Source organism: Leptinotarsa decemlineata, unplaced genomic scaffold (genome assembly GCF_025532065.1).
Source record: "Leptinotarsa decemlineata unplaced genomic scaffold, Ldec_3_MD MMD2_P_RNA_scaffold_6, whole genome shotgun sequence".
In the NCBI taxonomy this organism is placed as follows: Eukaryota; Metazoa; Arthropoda; class Insecta; order Coleoptera; family Chrysomelidae; genus Leptinotarsa; species Leptinotarsa decemlineata.
In genome coordinates, this window is record NW_027412533.1 from 9686638 (window position 1) to 9708923 (window position 22286).

Sequence of the window (22286 nt, forward strand, 5' to 3'; positions counted from 1 at the left end):
AATTTATCTGGTTGAAGCTGGGATGATTCTGCAACCGTGTTAGGAATCACACGTTAAAAGGTAAGACCCGTTAATCCTCAGCTCATCTTCTGAGAGTTGTCGTTCTTATGGGGGCGACAGCTGATTAACGGAAAAGCAGATTTCAAGCAGATTTTAAACAGAAAGCAGATCCACTGCTTGGACCATATCTACAGCGGCCGGCAATGAAAGTGTATCTCCGAAGGTGAGGCTTTCTATTTTTCGCAATTCTTAAACTAGCAAGGCATGACGCCTTGCTTGATAAACTTCGTCAAATATTGGGTTTTTTCTCAAGAAAATTTGATTTTTTTCTAAAAATATTCAATGGGCTTACCAATCAGATAATATTTTGGTGTGGCTTCAGTGAAAAAGGAGTCATGCTTTGGTTCGGAAGTCTTTCAAGACATACAAAACATTGAGGAATAGTGAACGTCACTGGTTTCAGTTCCTAGCTTCACTATAAAAACGTACTGTTAGTAGCTTGGATCATATTAAGGATTGACCGGTGATTCAGGTATTTCAGCACAATACTTTGGAGTAGAGAAAGACGTCAGAAATCGGTTCATAGTTCAGTTTTCTTATAACGAAATCACAATCAAATATTAGAACACCCACAATGAACCATTACAAAACATATAAACATTGCACAACATTGGCAATATTTCGAGGCGAAAAAATGTAGCCCACGCCTACATTATCTACGCCGCACCCCCGACGCGTTCATTCCTCACGCTTACCACCTGAAACACTCACTCACGCGTACCACCAGTGGTACGCGTACCGCCGGTTGGGAACCTCTGATCTACTCGATTGATTTTAGGTTGATCCTGTTGCTGAATGAACGAGAAACATCTGCAAAAGATATCTTGCATGAATGTCTGTCGAATTCGGGTGAGAGTAATCAGGTTCAATTCAATGCCACTAAAACCCAAGCATCGGTTTTCTCCAAGAAGATAAATGTCTCCGAACCGGATATAATAATGTCAGGTCAGACAATTCCGCTTTCTGCTTCGATGAGTTTGTTGGGAGTTGAAAGGGGTTAAAATGGACAACAATCATGTCGCTGGAGTTGCAAAGGCTGCTTCGCAAACGTTGGAACACTGTTCCGAACCAGAAAACTGTACACATCTCAGCAACTTTTGATGCTCTCTGAGGCTCAGATCACACCTTCTTTGGAGTTTTGTTCTCATGTTCAAGTGACTTGGCACATTTGATTCCAACAAGAGCGGTACGTATCAGAAATACGCGACGGGCTGTGGCTGCTCATCGTTTTGAGGTTCAACTCAGTACACCTCGAACTTGACTGTATAAGAACTCTTTCACCTGGAGAACTGCGTTCTTGTGGAATAAACTTCCTGAGAACGTTTCCAAATGGATTTAATCTCCAGCGATTCAAATCCAATGTGAATCATTACTTTCGCTTAGGCATCGCTCTGAGAGTGCCTTGAGGATCTTTCTGTAGTGCTTGTGTTCTGTCCATAACAAAAATTCAATTTCTAGTGCGGTACTAGCCGATAAAGTAGTTGTTTTCCGGCAGGCATTTACCAGAACCTACTGTTTAGGTACGTTGAGAAAGATTAAGTTTTCGAGATCCTATTTCAAAATACTATTTTTTTTTCATATTCATTATATATGCTTTTGGTTGCAAAAAAGTGGAAATTCAAAATGTATTAAATTGATGGATGTAGCCGTTGCTATACGTGGTAGGAAATCATAATGAAAAGAGAAATGAAAATTTCTATGTTTTTACCACTTCTATTTGTAACTAACGTTACTGCAGTTTCGTTCTATACGGACATTTTCAAAATTATTCAATAAACATGATATAAACTTATACAATAAACTTTATTGTATAAGTTTGAAAATGTCCGTATAGGACGAAACTGCAGTAACGTCAGTTAGAAATAAAAGTGGTAAAAAACATGGAAATTTTCATTTCTCTTTTCAAAATGTATTCAGCCATAATCGAATGATCACTTTGGGCAATATGCTATTATTGAGTCCATCACCATATATTGACATGAGCATTATGAAAAAATTAATATTTATACCAACTCATCACATTGGAAGTTCACCATACCATTTATATTTTTCTATAAAACTTCCACGACAGAATGATTTCACATAGTTTCTAATATTTTTCATCTCTAATCCAAAGTATTTCACGTCACGTCACAATCCTTTCACAACAGCTTGTATAATGTTCAATGCACGACACCCATTATTCTCGAAAAAACTTTTCCCACATATCTTCGAAGTGGCACATTTTTCATGACAATATGTTCACCCCATTAAAGTGCTGTGCTGTGAAAAGGCCCAAAAAACTTAATTCAGTGACAATTTCTCAGAGAAATTTCACCTATCATTTATAATAAGAAGTAAAATATAATAACAAGGATTTGATATCAAAAAATTGAATTGTGCCATTTCCTTGGTTATTTTTTAGATTTCAGACATGATATTCATTTATGTTAAAGAAAACTTTTTCCAATCATTTCTTTTTAGCACAGAGAGAAATATGTGTTTCGGAACTGAATCGACTACTTCTATCTCAAGACCGTTCCAAACTGATTCAGTTATGCACATTGAGTTTTAATTTCTCAGCAGGATACCAAATATAAAATATGGATAATATTCTACAGAAACCATGAAATATAAAGCTATGGCTAAACTTCATAACTGCTAGAATTTCTCCAGCGACATTTCTCTAATATTAGTTGGCAATTCATCAAATAATGTAACCTATATGAAAGGAATTCGAGTCAGTGGATTTGTAGATGTTTAGTCATATTCATTTTCATAAGGTTGGAAATTTTTCCATGTTTTTTTAAATAATTTCATATATTTATATATTTTTATTGTATATTTATTCATATTACACATTTATACTATTAAATGTATATTACAAATATTTCCTAATAAATTATAAACATTTAACTAGATAATACATGACATTAAAATGAACAGTTCAAGAATAACTCTACAAAACGCTCAAAGGTGCGAACTAGTTTCCTCCTTTCCATAAAAGAGGATGTATGCATCTCCACTCACAAGCGATTTTGGTGAAATTGATGACACTTGTGAATCATTGTATTCGTGCCACGTGCCATTGAAAGGATGTCTGCAGAATGCTGTATAATGTCCGCTGTAGGTAGACCCACTGTGATTCAAAAGTGCATATAGATTATAGCGACAAGGAGTCACATTATCTGCTGCATAATTGTTCATATCTAATCCATCTAGAGGAAATTCGATGACAACATTTAACTTGCCTCTGAATCTTTCTGTTAGAGAAAATCTTTTAAAATGAATAACTAAAATATATGAAAACTTATGGATTGATAGAGACTTTTTGCATTTTCTTCTTTCTTTGCAACTTGAACACGTCGGTTTTTCATGTCTATCCAAAGTTTCCTCTCTTGTGAAGAAATCCCAGCAATGTGATAAACTCAATTGGTTAGTTCTTTCTGGAATGGGGAGTGACAAATCCCAGAAAGGATCGAAGGTTACAGATGAGTGTCCACAATGTGTACACTTCATCGTGGATTTTAATTGACCAACAAAATTATCTACAATCTTAGAGTTATATGTACTCAAATAAATCAGCCATGACTTTTGTGCTTTTTCGCTGTCGCTCAATTTTTCGTCAATCTCCGTTAAGGTTACCATTAACCTTTCAACTGAGGTTCGTCGGAAGGACGAATGGTTCATAACTGAAGGTGTTTAGGTGGCGACATGAACATCAATGACCTCTATGCCGCTCTGGCCTTGTGTACTCCATCCTGACTGGTGTATTCAATGAACAAACTGTTCATTTTAACAGAGGTCGTGGGGCCTCCACTCAACCGCGCAACGGGGCCTTCTGGATCTAACGGGGTCGTCTATAGTGTAATCTACAGCTTCACTAACTAATGGATTATCATGAGTTTCCGCTGACTCGAAAACTCTCTGATTCCTCGACTGAATGGACTGCCGTATAGTTAACTGCTTCAAATTTCTGCGGATGGGTTCATTCCGCACGAACCATGGAGCATTCACCAGTTCCCTGAGAAGTTTGTTTTACAACCTTTTCAAAATGGAGTGGTTTAACGGGGCGATTTGTCCCCAAGCACCCGAAGCATACATGATGACAGGCTTGAACAGCGTGTTATATAATGAAATCTCATTTTTGAGATGGAGCCTTAAAGCTCTATTAACCAGAGGATAGAGTTTGGCTATCCCCGTCTGAACCTTGCTCTTGATGTAATCAATGTGATTGGCCCAGGTGAGTCGGCGATCTACCCGAAGATCTAGGTACTTGACTCGCGTTTGCAATTCTATCTCCCTGCCTGAGATCGTGACCCTTGTGTCTGGAGAAACGTTACGTCTCCCCAAATCTATCGCCTAAATTTTTTCTAGATTCACCCGGATCTTCCAGTCGAGGTACCAGCGTGCCAGACTCGGTCGAAGGCCATCGAAATATACAGGGAGACAAGATGGACTGTCTTCCTGTTGTTCAGCTCTGAGATGGAATTTCCGACCAGTCTCAGGGCCTACAGCTCGGTGGAGTGTACCCTCCTGAAACCGAATTGTTCGTCAGGCAGAACATTTCGGTCTTCAACTTCGTCTGCAAAATAAATGCATTCTTGGAGCTTTAAAGCCAATTTTTCTTCTATGTTATTAGACGATCGGAAGGCCGTGGGTTCGATTCCCGCCTCGACCAGATATTTTTCTCGAGAGAATTTATCTGGTTGAAGCTGGGATGATTCTGCAACCGTGTTAGGAATCACATCTCAGCTCTGAGATGGAATTTCCGACCAGTCTCAGGGCCTACAGCTCGGTGGAGTGTACCCTCCTGAAACCGAATTGTTCGTCAGGCAGAACATTTCGGTCTTCAACTTCGTCTGTTAGTCTTTGCAGTACAACACGTTCAACCAACTTAGCCGTTGAGCAAAGCAGACTAATCGAACGATGATTCTGGGGAAACAGCGGGTTCTGTCCCTGTTTCGAAATCATGACAACTAAGGCATCCTACCATCTTCGAGGGAAGTATCTAAGGGTGATTGAGCTGTTGATAATATCCAGCAAATATCTGATGAAGTTTTCCGGGAGCTGCTTCAACAACCAATTGTTAATTGAATCAATTTCCGGAGCCTTCTTGGGTTTGGAAGCCCTAATGTACCCCCTCAGTGAATCCTCCAAAGCTGGATGGATCACGTCGTCATCATTTCCCCTGAGGATGCGCCGAACCCGGTGTTCCAACTGAATATCACGGTCAATATCATCACCCGGATAAACGTTAAGTTGAAACTGACTCTTCATTGTATCTGCAAAGGCCAACGCTTTCTCGGCGGGGGAGTAGCAGATGCCTCGCTGTCCGTGAAAAGGGGAGGGAGCGGTTTTCCTCTTCTCGAGCCTGCGGATGACTCGCCAGAGCTCGTCATCCCCAGGTTCAAGCGATTCCAAACACGCGCTCTACCTCTCGGTTTTATAGTTTATATTCAGTTATGGCCTGTTTGACCTGGTTGGCCATCCTGCTAGCCGCAGCCTTGTCTCCAGGATAAAGAGTCCGCTGATAAACTCGTCTGAGTCGATTTCTCTCCCGGATAAGGTTCTTTATCCTGGGAGGAAACTCATTATAGCTTCGCAGAGGATACTCTGTCCTGGTTGTGGCTGTGTGGAAAGCGTTGTTCACAAACAATTCAAAATTCGCCACTGCCGCGTTGAGACCGTTGAAAGTTTGAAATGCCTCACGGTCTGTACGTGTCCCCACTAGGTGAGCCTTGAAGGCTTCCCAGTCCGTGAATGATCTCATGCGATATTCCTGGGGAAGGAGATCATCACTATCATCAGACCATCAGTATTACTCGATACCCATGCCTGTCAGCATGCACATGGAGCGCTCGGCCGTTTGCATTGGTGAGTCTGCTCCACAGATTGTGTTTGACGTTGAAGTCACTGGCAGCAATTGTGGGGGTATTTGTGGATATCAGTAGTTCATCCAGTGATTTTGGGAGTAGACGATTCCGCGGAGGGTTGTAAACTGAAATTAGTCTATGACGACTTCTTCTCAGTTGGAGCTCGACGTCCACGGCTTCCGTACCATGTAACTGCTCCGAGTCAATGCTGAATTGTACGTGAGGAAGATTACGTTTGACATAGATGCCAACTCCTCCTCCGGCACGTCTAACGCGTTCTCTGTGATAAAAACGGCAGTTTGAAATACCAAAAGCTTTATTGTGCAGGTGGGTTTCCTGCACCAGTGCAACATCGATGTTTTGTTGTATTAGAGAGTTTTCAAAGTCTAATTTCTGGTTTGAAATACTATTGGCATTCCAAAATATAACCTAGAGCTAAGCAATGTTGGTTGTCTAGCCATTAACAGGTTCCAGTTAGCACGTTGGTGTTCACCGTAAACATATTTTCGATTACGGTGAACTGAATGAAGAGTTTCTTCATCTGATCCAGAGCAGAAAAGATGTCACTAACTTTCGGCGGGCGAGGACTACTGGGCGCCTTGGTCTGCCGGGCAGAGGTATTACCGCTCTTGGCCGCTCCTGCGTAGCTCGTTTCCGGGCGTGTGCCAGATGCTCTGGCAGGACGTCTTCTAGGTGTGGGTGCATTTCATGACAACTGCGGTAGTTTGCAGTATGCACACCCTTGTAGTTGTTGCATTTTGGCGGATCTGCACGTGGCTTCTTGCACTCGCCTGAAAGGTGTCCACCGGCGCACTTGACGCAGATGGGAATCGCTAAGCAGTTCCGTTGGCTATGTCCGAACCGCTCACATTGGTGACACTGTCCTACCAGTATCATTTTTCACTCGTATCGTCGTCGTTTTTGGTCTCTGGCTGAGCAAAGAGGGTGGTGCCGATGGAAGTATCTCGGAAGGGTACGTTTTGTGAAGGACGCTCTAGAAGAATCCTGACCCTCGATGGAGGGCCAGAAGGCTCCCGAACTGCCGCCCCGGGTCTGCCTCTTAGCAGCTCTGATTGACTTATGCCCAGGCGGTCAAGCAATAAACCCATGAGGGTGATTACTTCACCACTGTCAAGCAGTTCCTCCATACTGCTGTCAGTGAACTCACACCCTTAGTTTTCCAACAGTAGACAATGATATAATGAACAGTTTCGACTCACCAGAGGTCTGGAGGGTCCTTGCTCACTGTGCACACACTACACGCAACGCACACACTAAAAAGGGAGATTTAATTTCTGGCAAATGGCTGACCATCCACCAGAAATAATGATCTTTGTGTAAAAACTTCGAAAATTAATTGGAACGAAAAATATTCTCGTTGACACTTTGACAGTTAACGTCAGAATTCAATGCAATGTACACAAAGGATTTATAGATATTCCAGGAAATTGAATGTATTTTATTATAATTGCTTTCATTGAATGAAGCTAAATAACTGCTTGATTTTACCAATAGTGCATATATTTACTTTTTGAATATTTCTGAGACTACTTTATTGTAAAACAAACATATTATGCTATATGATTTTGTGAAGTGGGGTTACTGACATCTCACGCAAACCATCGTATGACAAAATTTCTGATATACCATCGAAGTATGTATTACCTCTCTTTGCTATAGGACAGATCCAACCCAACCCCGCTGAAATCAATCCAGTAGATCGCCTATACATCGATTTCAGGGTACTACCCCTTATCGGTATAAAGTATAAGACAGATCTGACCCAAACAGCAGTGTGCTTGGGACTCGAATAAATTCAACGCGGCTCTGCTTCTATATGAAATCTTCGTTTGAGAGAAGGATTTGTTAACTTATTAACAGATGCCCAAGCGCAAATATCACCCCGTCCGCATACAATGCAAAAATTACCTTCGAGTCTTTTCTATATTTTGTATAAAGCAAGGGACTCAGAATAGAGCTCTGTGGCAACCCTACGGAATAATTTTTCAAGTATATCTAGAAGGATTTGATAGTCAATCGAATGAAATATTTTACTGAGATTTGAGGAAACGCAAAGGTTTTTATTTGATATTTTTGAGTCATGTGAATCTTTAAGGTAATTTAAAAAAATGTTTATTTCGAAATGAATATTGAAACACTATCCTCCACTCAATATTTCTATTCTGTAGAAGCTGGTGAATACCTACCGGAAATGAATAATTCTCTGACTAATACCACGACAGATGATTATTTTAGTTTTCTCGCTGAGGAAATTCTTACATATACTTCAATAGTGAAATAGTGTCCTCCAAATAGCTAGGAAATTTTTTCATTTTGGATTACTTATGACTTTTATATTCAAATATTTATTTATTATTCATTCCGAAATTAAACATTCTCATTTCAACCATTTGAATACATTTATATAAATAGAGATTTTCATTTAATGAAAGGCATAAATCATTTGACACTCTTGAGAAACAAATGTTTTGGCTAATTCACCATCTATAAACAAAAAATGTGGGTATCTTCCAAACAAAAGAAGGAAGCAAATCAATGGAAAAGCAAAAAGCCAAAACCTATAGTTCACATGAATCATATATCTGACAGACATACATGTCTGTAGTAGTTTTTTGAGAGACTCTTACCAGATCCTACAGTGTAGGAACATTATAAGAGAAGAATGTTTCGAAATTCAATTTCCAAATATTCATTTTCTCAATATGTATGTATGTCTCCTAAAAACAGGCATCAGACTCATTCTAATTGAGTCAATTTAAGTCTGAAAATTGGAATCTAATCTCCACGGACACATATATTTTCATTGGTAGAAATGAATGAAAGGAAACATCGTAAAACGTAAAGATATCCTGTGAAATATTCATTCTGTATATAATCCAGACAGTTTTCTGTCGGATATCAAATCGGTCGAGAATGCTTTATTCTTAGTACACATGGAAATGACAGGAGATGGAGCAATAACTGTCAAATCACTCGTTATTTATTGAACGCCTCATCTATATCAGACTGAAATCCGTTCGAAATTACATTATCGAGCGGGAAAAACTTTTGATGGAGAGATAAAAATAAGATGAATTCAATATCACCTCTCTAGACCATGATAATATTGAGGAAATATTGTCGTTCAATTCGAAAACTTTATTATCTCAATCTATCAGATTCAAAACGTCCATTGGATGTGTTTAGTGATATGAGATATACATTATGCCTTCAATATAACTTATGAAACACTGATTATATTATTGAAGATCCTTTTTATGAATGACCCCTGGAGTATGTGTGATCACCATGATTTCAAACATAAAATAGTTACATTTTTTTACAAAGTAGTACTTTGAAGTGTTGGATGAGGCCTCTTTTTTCTCAAGGATAAAACACAAGCACTACAGAAAAATCTTCAAAGCGCTCTCAGAGCGGTACCTGTGCGAAAGTAGCGATTCATATCGGACTTAAATCGCTTGAGAATAAATCCATTTGGAAAAACGTTCTCAGGAAGTGTATTTCTCGAAAACGCAGTTCTTCAAATAGAAGAGTTCTTAAAGAGTGAAGTTCGGTGTGTACTGAGTTGAACCTCAAAAAGATGAGCAGATGAGTCCGTCGTATATTTCTGATATATACCGCTCTTCCCGTGAAAGTATCTGTAGAAGAGAGAAAAATTCCCAACCTTCCTTCGATGTTCCAGACAGTTAAAGTTGCAAGTGATGTTCGCGTCACCAATCAGGCGGATATCCCTTTTCTGGATGGAATCTATCAGCTTCAGGGTATGCTTAGAGGCGGAGATCCATACATGGGAAAGATACTTCAAAGAAGGTCTGATCTGAGCTTTTTAAAGCATGAAAAGTTGCTGAGGTATGTACAGTTCTCTGGTTCGGCAAAGGCTGCTTTTGAGAAGTATCCTTTGCAATTTCAGTGACATGATTGTACCAAGACATATGGGTGTCCATTTTATTATATAAAATGATTTGAAATCCCTGAAACAAGTGAAAAAGAATAATTAAAAAAAAAGAATAGTTGAAAATAACAATTATATTAAGCAACAATAAACCTGAAATGAAATGATAGTAAAATAACCTACAAGTAAAAATATAATAATTGAATAAATAAAAATTAAAGGAATGCAAAAAGAAAATAATAAAAATAAAAAAGTGTAGAGATTCCAAGTCACGTTAGTTCACGACGTTTCGATTGTTGGTATCTACAATCGTCTTCGGCTGATTCCTCCGAGAGATGACTATTTTATAGGTCGTTGAAATACTTTCACTTTCTCTACTTTCCATTTTCCGCTTCACTGATTCCGTGAGAGATGACCGATTTGGCGGGAGTTGGTCATTTCTCGTTTGATGATGGGTTTCCATATGTTTCGTATATCTACGCTGGCCTGGCTGAATACGTTGTTGGACAACATGTATGCGGCTTCCTTAAATTTTCTCCTGAACCAATGTTCCTCTCTGTGCAAGATCTCAGCTTGGGACCACTCGATGTTGTGTTGATGGGTCCAAACATGGTCTGCTATTCCTGATTTGCTGGTTTCTCCTCGCTGTGTGTGCTTCTTGTGCTCGGCAATGCGAATATTCAATGGCCTCTTAGTTTCACCAATATAGGATTTTCCGCACTCACAGGGTATCCGGTAAATGCAATTCTTGGAATCGCAGTCCGCGTTTGGGGGCCTGGTTTTCGTGAGGCTGCTACGGATAGTGTTACCGGATCTAAAACAGGTTCTAATGTTGTACTTGGAACCAATTCTTCTTATCCTCTCCGATAATCCTCTGATGTAGGGAAGTGAAAGCACTGGTTGTGACGGCTTCTCTTACTTGCGAGGCTCCTGCTGTCTTTTGGCCAAAGTCTTTTCTACCATCGCTTTGGAGTATCCATTCCGCTGAAGATCACTTTTGATGATGTCTAGTTCCTTCTCGAGACCTTCCTTTGTATTACAAAGCCCAAAAGCACGGTCTAATAGAGTCTTGATGATTCCTCTTTTTGTCGATTGATGGTGGTTGGATTCGTGGTTCAGATACTGTCCCGTATGAGTGGGTTTTCGGTATACAGATGTTTCCCACTTAGTGTCGGTCCTCTTCACCAAAACGTCTAAGAATGGCAATTCATTGTGAATTTCCTTCTCCATTGTGAAAGTGATGGAAGGTCTCACGCTGTTGATGTGTTTCAGAAAGGCGTCTAGTTCAGTATTCCCATGGTTCCATATTATGAAGGTGTCGTCAACATATCTCAACCAGACTCGAGGTTTCTTGTGGGCTTCTTCAATGGCCAGAGTTTCAAACCACTCCATATATATGTTGGCTATGACTGGTGAAAGTGGCGATCCCATTGGCAGTCCCTCATCTTGTGTAAAGAATTCGTCCTTCAGTTGGAAATAACAGTTTCGTACACAGCATCCTAGTAATTCCATAATTACTTCTATAGGTAGATTCGTTCTCTCTTTCAGGTTCCCGTCTTCGGATAGCTTTCTCTGTATGATTTGGAGTGCTTCTTCGACCGGAACGTTGGTGTAAAGGCTTTCCACGTCGAAACTAATTAGTTGATCTTCCTGTGTGACTTCAATTGACCCTAGTAGTTCGACAAAATGTCTTGAATTCTTCACAAAAGACGATGTTTTCCCTTGTAATGATTGTATTAAGGGAAGTAAAAATCTAGACAAGTTTTGAGTAGCCGAATCTCTGGAGCTGATGATCGGTCTAAGCGGAACGTCCTTCTTGTGGATTTTGGGTAGACCATACAAGTGAGGGGGCTTACTGTGGTGCGGTGTTAGGCATGATCTTTCCTTGTCCGAAAAATAGACTTGGTGTTTTTTCAAAATCTGGTACAACTTCCTTTCGATTGATGCAGTTGGGTCTCGTGCGATCTTTGTGTATCGTCCCTTCTGCAGAACCTCTTCGATCTTCTGTTCGTAGAGAACGGTATCCATTACCACAGTAGCGTTTCCTTTATCTGCAGGTAGGATCTTAATGGTGTTGTCTCTACGTAGGCCGTTCAGAGCTCTACGTTCTTCCTTGCTGATGTTAGATGTTGGAACTGGTTCTCGATCCAACTGTTCTCTAATTTTCCATCTGAACTCTTCTGCCTCGGTCTGGTCAATGAGGGAACTGGTGGATTCCACTGCAGTAATTATCTCCAAAGTGGGCACAGATGTTGGCGTAATGGCAAAATTCAGGCCTTTCCTCAACAAGGATTCCTCTATTCCCGTGAGCGGGCGGGAACTCATGTTGATGACGTTGGTGGCTTCATAGTTGTCCTGTTTTCGGTCTGTATTTGGGCATTGTTTCCTCACTAACTTCCCCCACTTTCTGTTGTGGGTATTCTCCATGTCTTGGCGGATCTTCAAGCACGTCCTTTCAATCTTGGCAAAGATTGGTCCATGACCATCTTCCAATGTCTCTCTTCTTATTTCTTCGAATCGTTCTGTGGCATCCTGCAGCAAAGTTGACCTCTTCCAACGGTGATAATTGATTTGAGACCTTATCAGTGCTCGGCTGGCGCGTTCCAATATGCGTTTAGCTCTCTCTCCTGGGATTGGCGATTTCAGTAGAAAACCTTTGGGGATGATGTTATTGTCTCTGGCTCTGCACAGAAAACTGAGGTGAGTTTCTTCCTTTGTAAGCTTGACCATAGTCTTCTCATATCCTCGGAATAAGTCGCTGGTTCCGGGTCCGTACCGGGTATTCAACGTTTGTTTGAAGGTGATTGACAATGTTTCGTGATGAATTTCACTAGTTCGGACTTCCATTGTCTATTATATAAAATGATTTGAAATCCCTGAAACAAGTAAAAAAGAATAATTAAAAAAAGAATAGTTGAAAATAACAATTATATTAAGCAACAATAAACCTGAAATGAAATGATAGTTTCATGTTGTTTCATGATGTTTGGACCCATCAACACAACATCGAGTGGTCCCAAGCTGAGATCTTGCACAGAGAGGAACATTGGTTCAGGAGAAAATTTAAGGAAGCCGCATACATGTTGTCCAACAACGTATTCAGCCAGGCCAGCGTAGATATACGAAACATATGGAAACCCATCATCAAACGAGAAATGACCAACTCCCGCCAAATCGGTCATCTCTCACGGAATCAGTGAAGCGGAAAATGGAAAGTAGAGAAAGTGAAAGTATTTCAACGACCTATAAAATAGTCATCTCTCGGAGGAATCAGTCCAGTCATCACCCGAAGACGATTGTAGATACCAACAATCGAAACGTCGTGAACTAACGTGACTTGGAATCTCTACACTTTTTTATTTTTTTATTATTTTCTTTTTGCATTCCTTTAATTTTTATTTATTCAATTATTATATTTCTACTTGTAGGTTATTTTACTGTCATTTCATTTCAGGTTTATCGTTGCTTAATATAATTGTTATTTTCAACTATTCTTTTTTTAATTATTCTTTTTTACTTGTTTCAGGGATTTCAAATCATTTTATATTATAGACAATGGAAGTCCGAACTAGTGAAATTCATCACGAAACATTGTCAATCACCTTCAAACAACAATATTCAGTTCTAATTCTTGGGGAAAACAACAAATATTAATAATAAAAAAGGTTTGTTTGAAGGTGATTGACAATGTTTTATGATGAATTTCATTAGTTTGGACTTCCATTGTCTAATATTATGTAAAATGATTTGAAATCCCTAAAAAAACCAATACAAATTGAAATTTAAAAAGAATAGCTGAAAATAACAATTATATTAAACAAAAAACCCTGAAATAAAATATCAGTGGGATAAAATACAAGTAAAAATAGAAAAATTCAACAAAAAATTAAAAACAAATAAATTAAGAGATTCTAAGCCAAGTTTATTCACGACGTTTTGATTGTTAGTATCCACAATCGTCTTCGGGTGATAAAAAAGGTTGAATTTCTTATGTCACTCACTCTCTTAGAATGACCAGAAGTGAAAAAACTTGTAATCTCGACATATCGTTCATAAAAATTCTTGAAATATAGAAACGTTAACACATCAGATTCTTTAGTGATCACAGAATTCAAAAGAATAGGTGGAAGGTAACTTTCGACCTTCATTATGAAGAATAATCTACAGTTGCTAGAATAAATGTTTTCACAAAATATCGCAAACATTAAAAGAAAGGTGACCAGAGTAACAATCTTATCTCTCGAACCAAAAATTTCATCATCATATTTAATTATTACTCATACATTAAAATTCAATTAAAATTCAGGTTATATATTAATATATTTTGACCTTTAGTCAAAGTTCTCAAGAGTGTATCAGTTGGAAAAAGTTTCCACCACAAGCACTGCTTTTACATGTCAGAACTGCAACTTTTCTTGATGCCCGTTTCATCGAACTGGTCGACATCAGTATTAAAAGTGTATTCAAAATAGTATTATTTTTCGTTTCTTAATGTTTTTTGGGTATACAACCTCACACAATTTGAAGAATCAACGAAGCTGACACTGTTGAAGTTTAATAAAAAGCAAACTGAAAAGTTCACTCCGAAAAGTTACTGCGCCATATAAACCACTAAAGACTCTAATTAGTCACGAACCCGTCGATATCATAAATTTCATCTACCAATTGGGAAAATTATTTGAAAACTTTTGTCTCAATTTAATAAAATTTAGTTCCTCAGATTCCTATGTCGTTACTCTCATTTCTGTAAATATTATGAAGCAACAAAGTTTTCATTTCATTCATGACCTTCAGAAAGTGAAGTAGGAACTCTAGTGTAGCCAATAATGTCTTGAATGCCTTTCATAATGTTGGAAGTACCCCACTGGCGTCTTTATTTTAGGTTAGGGACACGACACCCACCACGTAATTGAGTTCCTTATTAGATTCAGACAAAATCTTGTTAGTTTTTATAATCTAGATCCCCTTTGAATGGGAAAGAAGACGCCTTAATAATAAAATCACGGTAAATTTATCCGTCAGGAAATTAGTAGATGAACATTCAGGTTAGCGATTTGATATTCAAAACAATTTAGTTGTGAGCGGTAGAAAAAATGTCTTGTTTTACTGATAAATTGATAACAATAGTAACGAGAAAACGGTCTGTCGATTCAAAAATTATTTCTCCAAGAGAAAGGGGTATAAATAATCTTCAACATATAAACTTTAATAATCAAAGTACCTGTGAATGAATTATTCATTCACAGACTTGACTGAACGAAAAATTTTGATGTAGGAACTGTTTTTTTGTGTTCGTTCGCAGTAGTCTCAATGTTTTTACGCCTGATGTTTCGTCTGGGACTACGGTAGACATTCTCACAGCTGATTCGGCAACGAATGAAGTGTTCCAGTTGTCTTCATAGCATACTTGGTTCTCAGTTTGAATTTTCAGTTTCATTTCATCGGTGTTTATGAACGTGCATAGTTCAATGCAACTAGCCAGACATCAATTGTGTTAATTGCTCTTTCTTTCGGTTGAAATTTTCTTATTGATTCTGAATTTTTATCAATCTCTATATAATCATTTATATTCGTTACTGGATATCATTTATCTTTTGTCGTGATCGAAATAATCGATAAAACAATGAAACTAATGAGTATGTCTCACATATAAATGAATATTTCATTAATCAATGAAAATCTGTATTTCTGTTGATGAATTTGTAAGATTGAGAACATAATCTGGAAGTTCTGCATCATGACAAACTGAAAATTAACAAATATTTGAAAATGAAAGTTATTAGTAATCCGAAATGACATTTTGAAGAATGTAAGAAAGACCAATTATTTCGATCCTCCATGAAACAACTTTATCATATTTTTTTCAGGACTGAAATATGACATAACCCATGTTATTTCTTGAACTGATGAAAATACTTTTATTTTGAATCATTGAAATGTGTATTTTTATTGATGTATTCAAAACTTAAAAAACGAAATTACAAAAAATTATTACAAACAATCAATGAGTAAATATTCAAACGTGAAAAATATTAGTAATCCAAAACAACGTAATTTTAAAGTCATATAGGAGACCATTATTTCCAAAGAGCGAAGAAAACCCCTCGGCCCAATTTCTTATAAAGTAGCATTATGTGTTTTTGACCAACATATCAAAATATTTATTGATACGACTATATATTGAAATTAAATAAGTGTGAAGACTGTATCAAGGAGAGATACATACGTATGAGAAAATAAATATTTCGAAATCCCAAAATATTCTTCCCTACTAACGTATGCAAGATATCTCAGGGAGGTTAATCTTGCAGAAGTTTCTCGTTCGTTCTGCAGCAAGTTCAACATTATACAAGTTTGGAGGTATTTCTTCTCATCAGTGCAGAAAATACCGCGAAACCAAAATATCTGCAAGACTAACTTCTGTGAGGTATCGCATAAATGGCTGTCGGATATGATTCAATGTCCAGCATGGTATTAGCCTGGAAAGTAGTTGTTTTCTGGCAAGCATAGGAGATCATCATAAAAAAAGAGAGAAATGAAACTTTCTATATTTTTCAATACTTTTATTTGTATATTACTGGAGTTATTTTTCTCGACACCATATACTTATTTTTTAACACCTCGACACGTGTTTCGATCACCAAGTGATCATCTTCAAAGAGGAAGATAAAAACTAGAAACTAGTGCGAGCTAATCCTATTTATGCTATAAAGGTAACCCATTCAGGTAAACCATCCAGGCGTGCCAACCATACAGATATACCAACCTAAATTAATTTTCCAATTTTGCCTTATCTATTATTTTACAATATATCTTTATATTAAACAATCTTCCTCTTTGAAGATGATCACTTGGTGATCGAAACACGTGAGGTGTTAAAAATAAGGATTTGGTGTTGGGGAAAAAAACTCCAGTAATATTCATTACTACACCAAAGATTCCAAACAGTGCATCATAAGTACTTTCATTTGAAACTATCGTTACTGCAGTTCTATCCTATATAGACATTTTCTAGCTAATACAATTTATAGTGTTAGTTTGTATTTATTGTATTAGTTTGAAAATGTTCATATAGGACGAAACTGCATTAACGATAGTTACAAATAAAAGTGGCGAAAACATAGAAAGTTTCATTTCTCTCCTTTTTCAAGATGAGATTCCATTTCGAAATACTTATTTTCTTATAATATATTGCTATGTAAACACAGCAGTTCCTATTAAATGTCAAAAATTTACTTATTTTTCAGTTAAGATTTTATTTCCCAATGATAACCATAATAATAATAGATGACTATTATAATCATTTAAATATCACCCTCATTATAGTCCTTGATGGCAACATACATTTGAAGAATCTAAAAAAATAGTCTACACTAATTCACCAAGTAATATATAAAAATAATAAATCGTCTTTATTCATCTTCGAACACATATGTAAAGGGGCTAACAATAATAGGTATTCGACAAAGATAAAGTGGCGAATTGTTTTTCAACTTAACCATGGAAATACAATATTAATTTACAATTTTCTTAATTTGCTTAGCTATAATATCTACGATGAGTGTAATTTTATTACATTGTAGAATATTTGTGCTGTCTGAGATCTATCAAATTATTAAGTATCTTAAATTCATAAAGTGATTGACTGGTCATTATCCGTTCTGTAGATGCAGAGTTCGACATTTGTTAATCATATTGAGCTGATAATAGGGATTTCAACTTTTTTTTATGTTCATCAGAGTATATGTACTGTAATCATGTGGAAGTTGATTATAGAACTTATAGGCGTTGAACGTGAAAGATCGCTGAAAAATGGAGGTTTTATGTTCGTACATTGCCAGTAACCCCGAGTTACGAGTGTTATAATGACTCAGATTCCCTATTTTAACTAGTTTGTCATATAGATATGTTGGTATTCTATATTTCAGTACTTTATGAGTCACATTCAATAGATATAATTTTCTCATATCTAACAATTTCAGTTTTCGCATTTCCCGATATTTATGACTATGTGCTCATATTTGCGTATTCCGAAGGAAAGTCTAATACAAGAGTTCCGTATTTTTTTAAGTCGACTACTGTCAACACTCAGAAGAGCGGGTCCATGAATGTAGTCACAGTAAGCCAGTTTCGATAATATGAGGGATTCACATACACGAATTTTTAGAGCGGAACTCATGAATTGTCTAATTGGATAAAGTTGTTTGAGTGTATTATATGAACCTCGGTAAAGTTGATTGACATGTTTTGTGAACCTCAATTCATTGTCTAACCAGATTCCGAGATTTTTTGTTTCATTTTTTATGAGAATTTTTCCCCACCAAAAATGATGTCGATTGAGGTACTGGCTAGATTACGTTTGAGCTTCGGTCCGAAAAACAATGCCCTGGACTTACTCGCGTTCAACTTCAGATTATGTGCTACAGATACATTTATCAAAGAATCCAGATCCGAATTTAAAGCGGTATTGGGGTTCACTTCATTGAAAGAAAAGTACAGCTGGATATCGTTCGCGTAATGGTGTATGCGACAGAATTCGACGAATGAATGAAAATCTGAGATGTACAAAGAAAATAAAAGTGGGCCCAATATTGATCCTTGCGGAACGCCATGGCTCAAAGCAAGGGATTCAAGGTCATGAGCCACTCTCTGTGTTCTTCCCTCCAGGTAACATTCCGAAAGTTTTACTGAATCAGGGTGGGATCCAAAGAATTTTATTTTACTAATGAAAACCTCATGATCCATGGTATGAAATGCCTTGCTGTAATCCAACAGGATCAGACAAGTAACTTTTCCTTCATTAGTTGCCTTGAAAATATCATCGACAATACTTGTTAGAGCTGTGGTGGTGCTAAATCCTTCCCTGAAACCAGACTGATTCGGTGTTATAATATTATGTTTCTTTACGTATTCATTGATTTGATTGTATAAAATTTCTTCGAACGCTTTAGCTAGAACTGGCAGACGACTAATTGGTCTTAAATGGTTGATATTGGTAGGATTCATTATTTTTGGTAAGGTGACAATTTCCAAGACGTAGAGAATGTTGAGTTATTTATGCAATAATTGTATATGTATGTTAAATACCCGATCAATATCAGTTCGTTTATTCATTGAATGTTCTTCGTTATTGATATGTATCATTTCCAAAAATATTCTTTTCGTTGTATTGGTTTCTCTATCTAAAATATTTGGATTTTCAAAATTCATTTTATGATCCTCCGAATTAACATGTTCTGTTAATGCACAAGAATTAACATTTCGTCTACAGTCGCTCTTATGGGAAGTGATGCGACTACTTAGAGGTCTAGATGTTTGTCCTATATATGTTTTAGAACAATCCATACAAGAAATTTTGTATACTAAATTGGATTTTTGTTTATTTGAAATTGGAGCTTTTACTTTACTGTATAATTTAGATATAGAAGTGACATTTGTTTTAGATATTTTGAGGTTATTATTTTTATCAACTGTCATTTATTTATGTTTTTCTATCTGTTTTTGAACCATTTTATATTTTATTCTCACGTTAGTAAGTTCTCCATATTTATATATTTTTTACAAGATATATAATCTTATTATTGTAGTTGTCCTGACGAAGGTGTGAAATATACCGAAAGCTTGACATATAACAAAGAGTTTTCTTTGTAACAGCCCTGCTGTTGACTGCAACCTCACGAATTAAATCGATTTATAGTTAATCCAGTCACTTATTATTCTGTTATATATAGGGTCTCTCAGTCGAAAAATCAAAAATCAAACTCTGCTTTACTTACCCAAGCTTTCGCTTCTAACGGGAAGCTTCTCCAGTTCCTGTAATTTAATGAGTTGTGAATATTTTCGAATTCAATAACATTACAAATCATTCTTACAGTAAAAATGAGCGAAAAACAATAAATTGAACATATAAATTGACGAGAAAGTTATACACGTATAGGGTTTTTTGAAGGTTTGACAAATATCATACCTTCTGGTATGATGATTTCATAATTTTTGACTCTGAAGAAAGACTTATTGATTGATACAATTTTCATTATTATTATGTTTTCGATGTAGTTACAGTAAGTTACTCTATATGCTGCTGATATTATCAATGTCAGTTTTCTTATTCATACAATCAGGAGACTTATTAATTTCAACCATTTGAAGAAAAAGGCGTTTGGAAATATTTTTTTTCTGTATGTTAAACTTTGATATTGGAGTAATTTGGTTTATGTCATGTTTCTATAGAATGTTGTGCTAATGCACATGATTTCTTATTAAGCTTTATATCACTTTTATGTGAAGTTACTTTATCATTAAGAATTCTAGATGTTGTTCCAATATAATTCAAGTTACAATTGTTACAAGGAATGTTATAAATCACATTTGACTTTTTTGTAGTATCCGTTTTATCTTTCAATTTAGTATTTAAATTTTTTATAGTTTTAATATTTTTTTGGCATATTTTGATATTTTGTTCATTATGAAAAAGTTTTATGATATTTGAAGATGAATTTCCAAGGTTAGGTCTGGATTTATAAGAAATATTGATAGGTGAACTATCATTTCATACGTTTGTTTGAAGATGATCGACAATGTTTCATGATGAATTTCACTAGTTTGGACTTCCATTGTCTACTATATAAAATGATTTGAATTCCCTGAAACAACTACAAAAAAAGAAATAGAAATGAATAGCTGAAAAATAACAATTATATTAAGCAAAATAAACCTGAAATGAAATAATGTGAAATAAAATACAAGTAAAATAGAACAATTGAACAAAAATTAATAAAAATAAAGAAATGAAAAAAAACGAAAATATAAAGTTGAGAGATTCCAAGTCACGTTAGTTCACGACGTTTCGATTGTTAGTATCTACAATCGTCTTCGGGTGATGTCCCGTCGGGTGATGTCAATCTGTTTTACCGTACATTTCCCCAGTCGCTAAGATTATCCACTTATATATATATATATATATATATATATATATATATATATATATATATATATATATATATGACATGTGACAAGACATATATTGGATAAACATCTAGAAGTGATTGTAACACAAACAAAGCAAATGTATATAGCAAAATGGATCAACGGGGTCTCTCAGTCAAAAAATCAAAAATCAAATCTCTGTTCTACTTTGCCAAGCTTTCGCTTCTAATGGGAAGCTTCTTCAGGGCAATTTATTGTTTTTAACTCATTTTTACTGCCCTGTAGAAGCTTTCCATTAGGAGCGAAAGCTTGGCAAAGTGGAACAGAGATTTGATTTTCGATTTTTTGACTAAGAGACCCCGTTAATCCATTCTGCTGTACATTTCTCCAGTCGCCAAGAAGATATGTATGATATACAAATCAAAAAAGAAACAAATAGTGGACATAACACTCCAAAATGGGGGCAAACCGCGGACACGTGTTTCTGGCTATTGACCTCATCAGTGCGGTGCAGCCAAGTGTTAGGGTGGGCAACACTTGTTTGCCGAAAGCAGGAAACAACACATATGAACGAAGTCAACAACAGGAGCCAACCGCACATTTGTGGTTCCAGTTAAAAGACCTAGAATTCCCAGGCTACATCTAACATGACCACGTAGGCAGCTATAGCTACCTGCATGACATCCGGGTCCAGGATATAAATATAGACAAAGAAGATTTTATCGAGTGCGTATGATATACAAATTAAAAAAGAATCAATTAGTGGACATTACACTCCAAAAACAGGGGCAAACCGCGGACACGTGTTTCTGGCTATTGGTCTCATATGTGTTGTTTCTCGCTTTCGGCAAACAAGTGTTACCCATCTTTACACTTGGCTGCACCGCGCTGATGAGGCAAATAGCCAGAAACACTTGTCCGCGGTTTGCCCCCTTTTTGGAGTGTTATGTCGACTAATTGTTTCTTTTTTGATTTGTATAAAATCTTCTTTGTCTGTATTTATATCCTGGACCCGGATGTCAAGCAGGTAGCTATAGCTGATTACGTGGTCATGTTAGATGTAGCCTGGGAATTCTAGGTCTTCTAACTGGAACTACAAATGTGTGGTTGGCTCCTGTTGTTGATTCCGTGCATATGTGTTGTTTCCTGCTTGCGGCAAACAAGTGTTACCTATCTTTACACTTGGCTGCATCGCGCTGATGAGGCCAATAGCCACGTTTCCGCGGTTTGCCCCCCTTTTTGGCAAGTGCCGAAGGTAAACTTCATTCAAACTTTTCGAAAAAAAGTTTTCCATATGTTGCGCACTTTAATGGTGACACTGTATATATATATATGCTAAACTGGTTTTCCGGGTATATATATATATATATATATATATATATATATATATATATATATATATATATATATATATATATAACTCAAGTTATTTCTCTTTCGAAGGTAAATACTATAAACAAATTCTTGGTACACCAATAGGAGCTACTATTTCTCCTATTATAGCTCAATACGTAATGGACGATCTTTTTGAA

At 36.7% G+C, this 22286-nt stretch overlaps 1 protein-coding gene across 1 annotated transcript; it reads right to left on the reverse strand.

Moving 5' to 3' along the window:
- Nucleotides 1-10727: 10727 nt before the first annotated feature.
- On the reverse strand, nt 10728-12510 carry LOC141480118 (uncharacterized). Its single transcript, XM_074169919.1, has 2 exons — nt 12387-12510; nt 10728-11461 (listed from the first exon to the last, which is right to left on the reverse strand). Exon 2 carries the CDS (start codon nt 11338-11340, stop codon nt 10744-10746), a length of 597 nt encoding a protein of 198 aa, XP_074026020.1. The 5' UTR covers nt 11341-11461; nt 12387-12510; the 3' UTR covers nt 10728-10743.
- Nucleotides 12511-22286: the final 9776 nt, after the last annotated feature.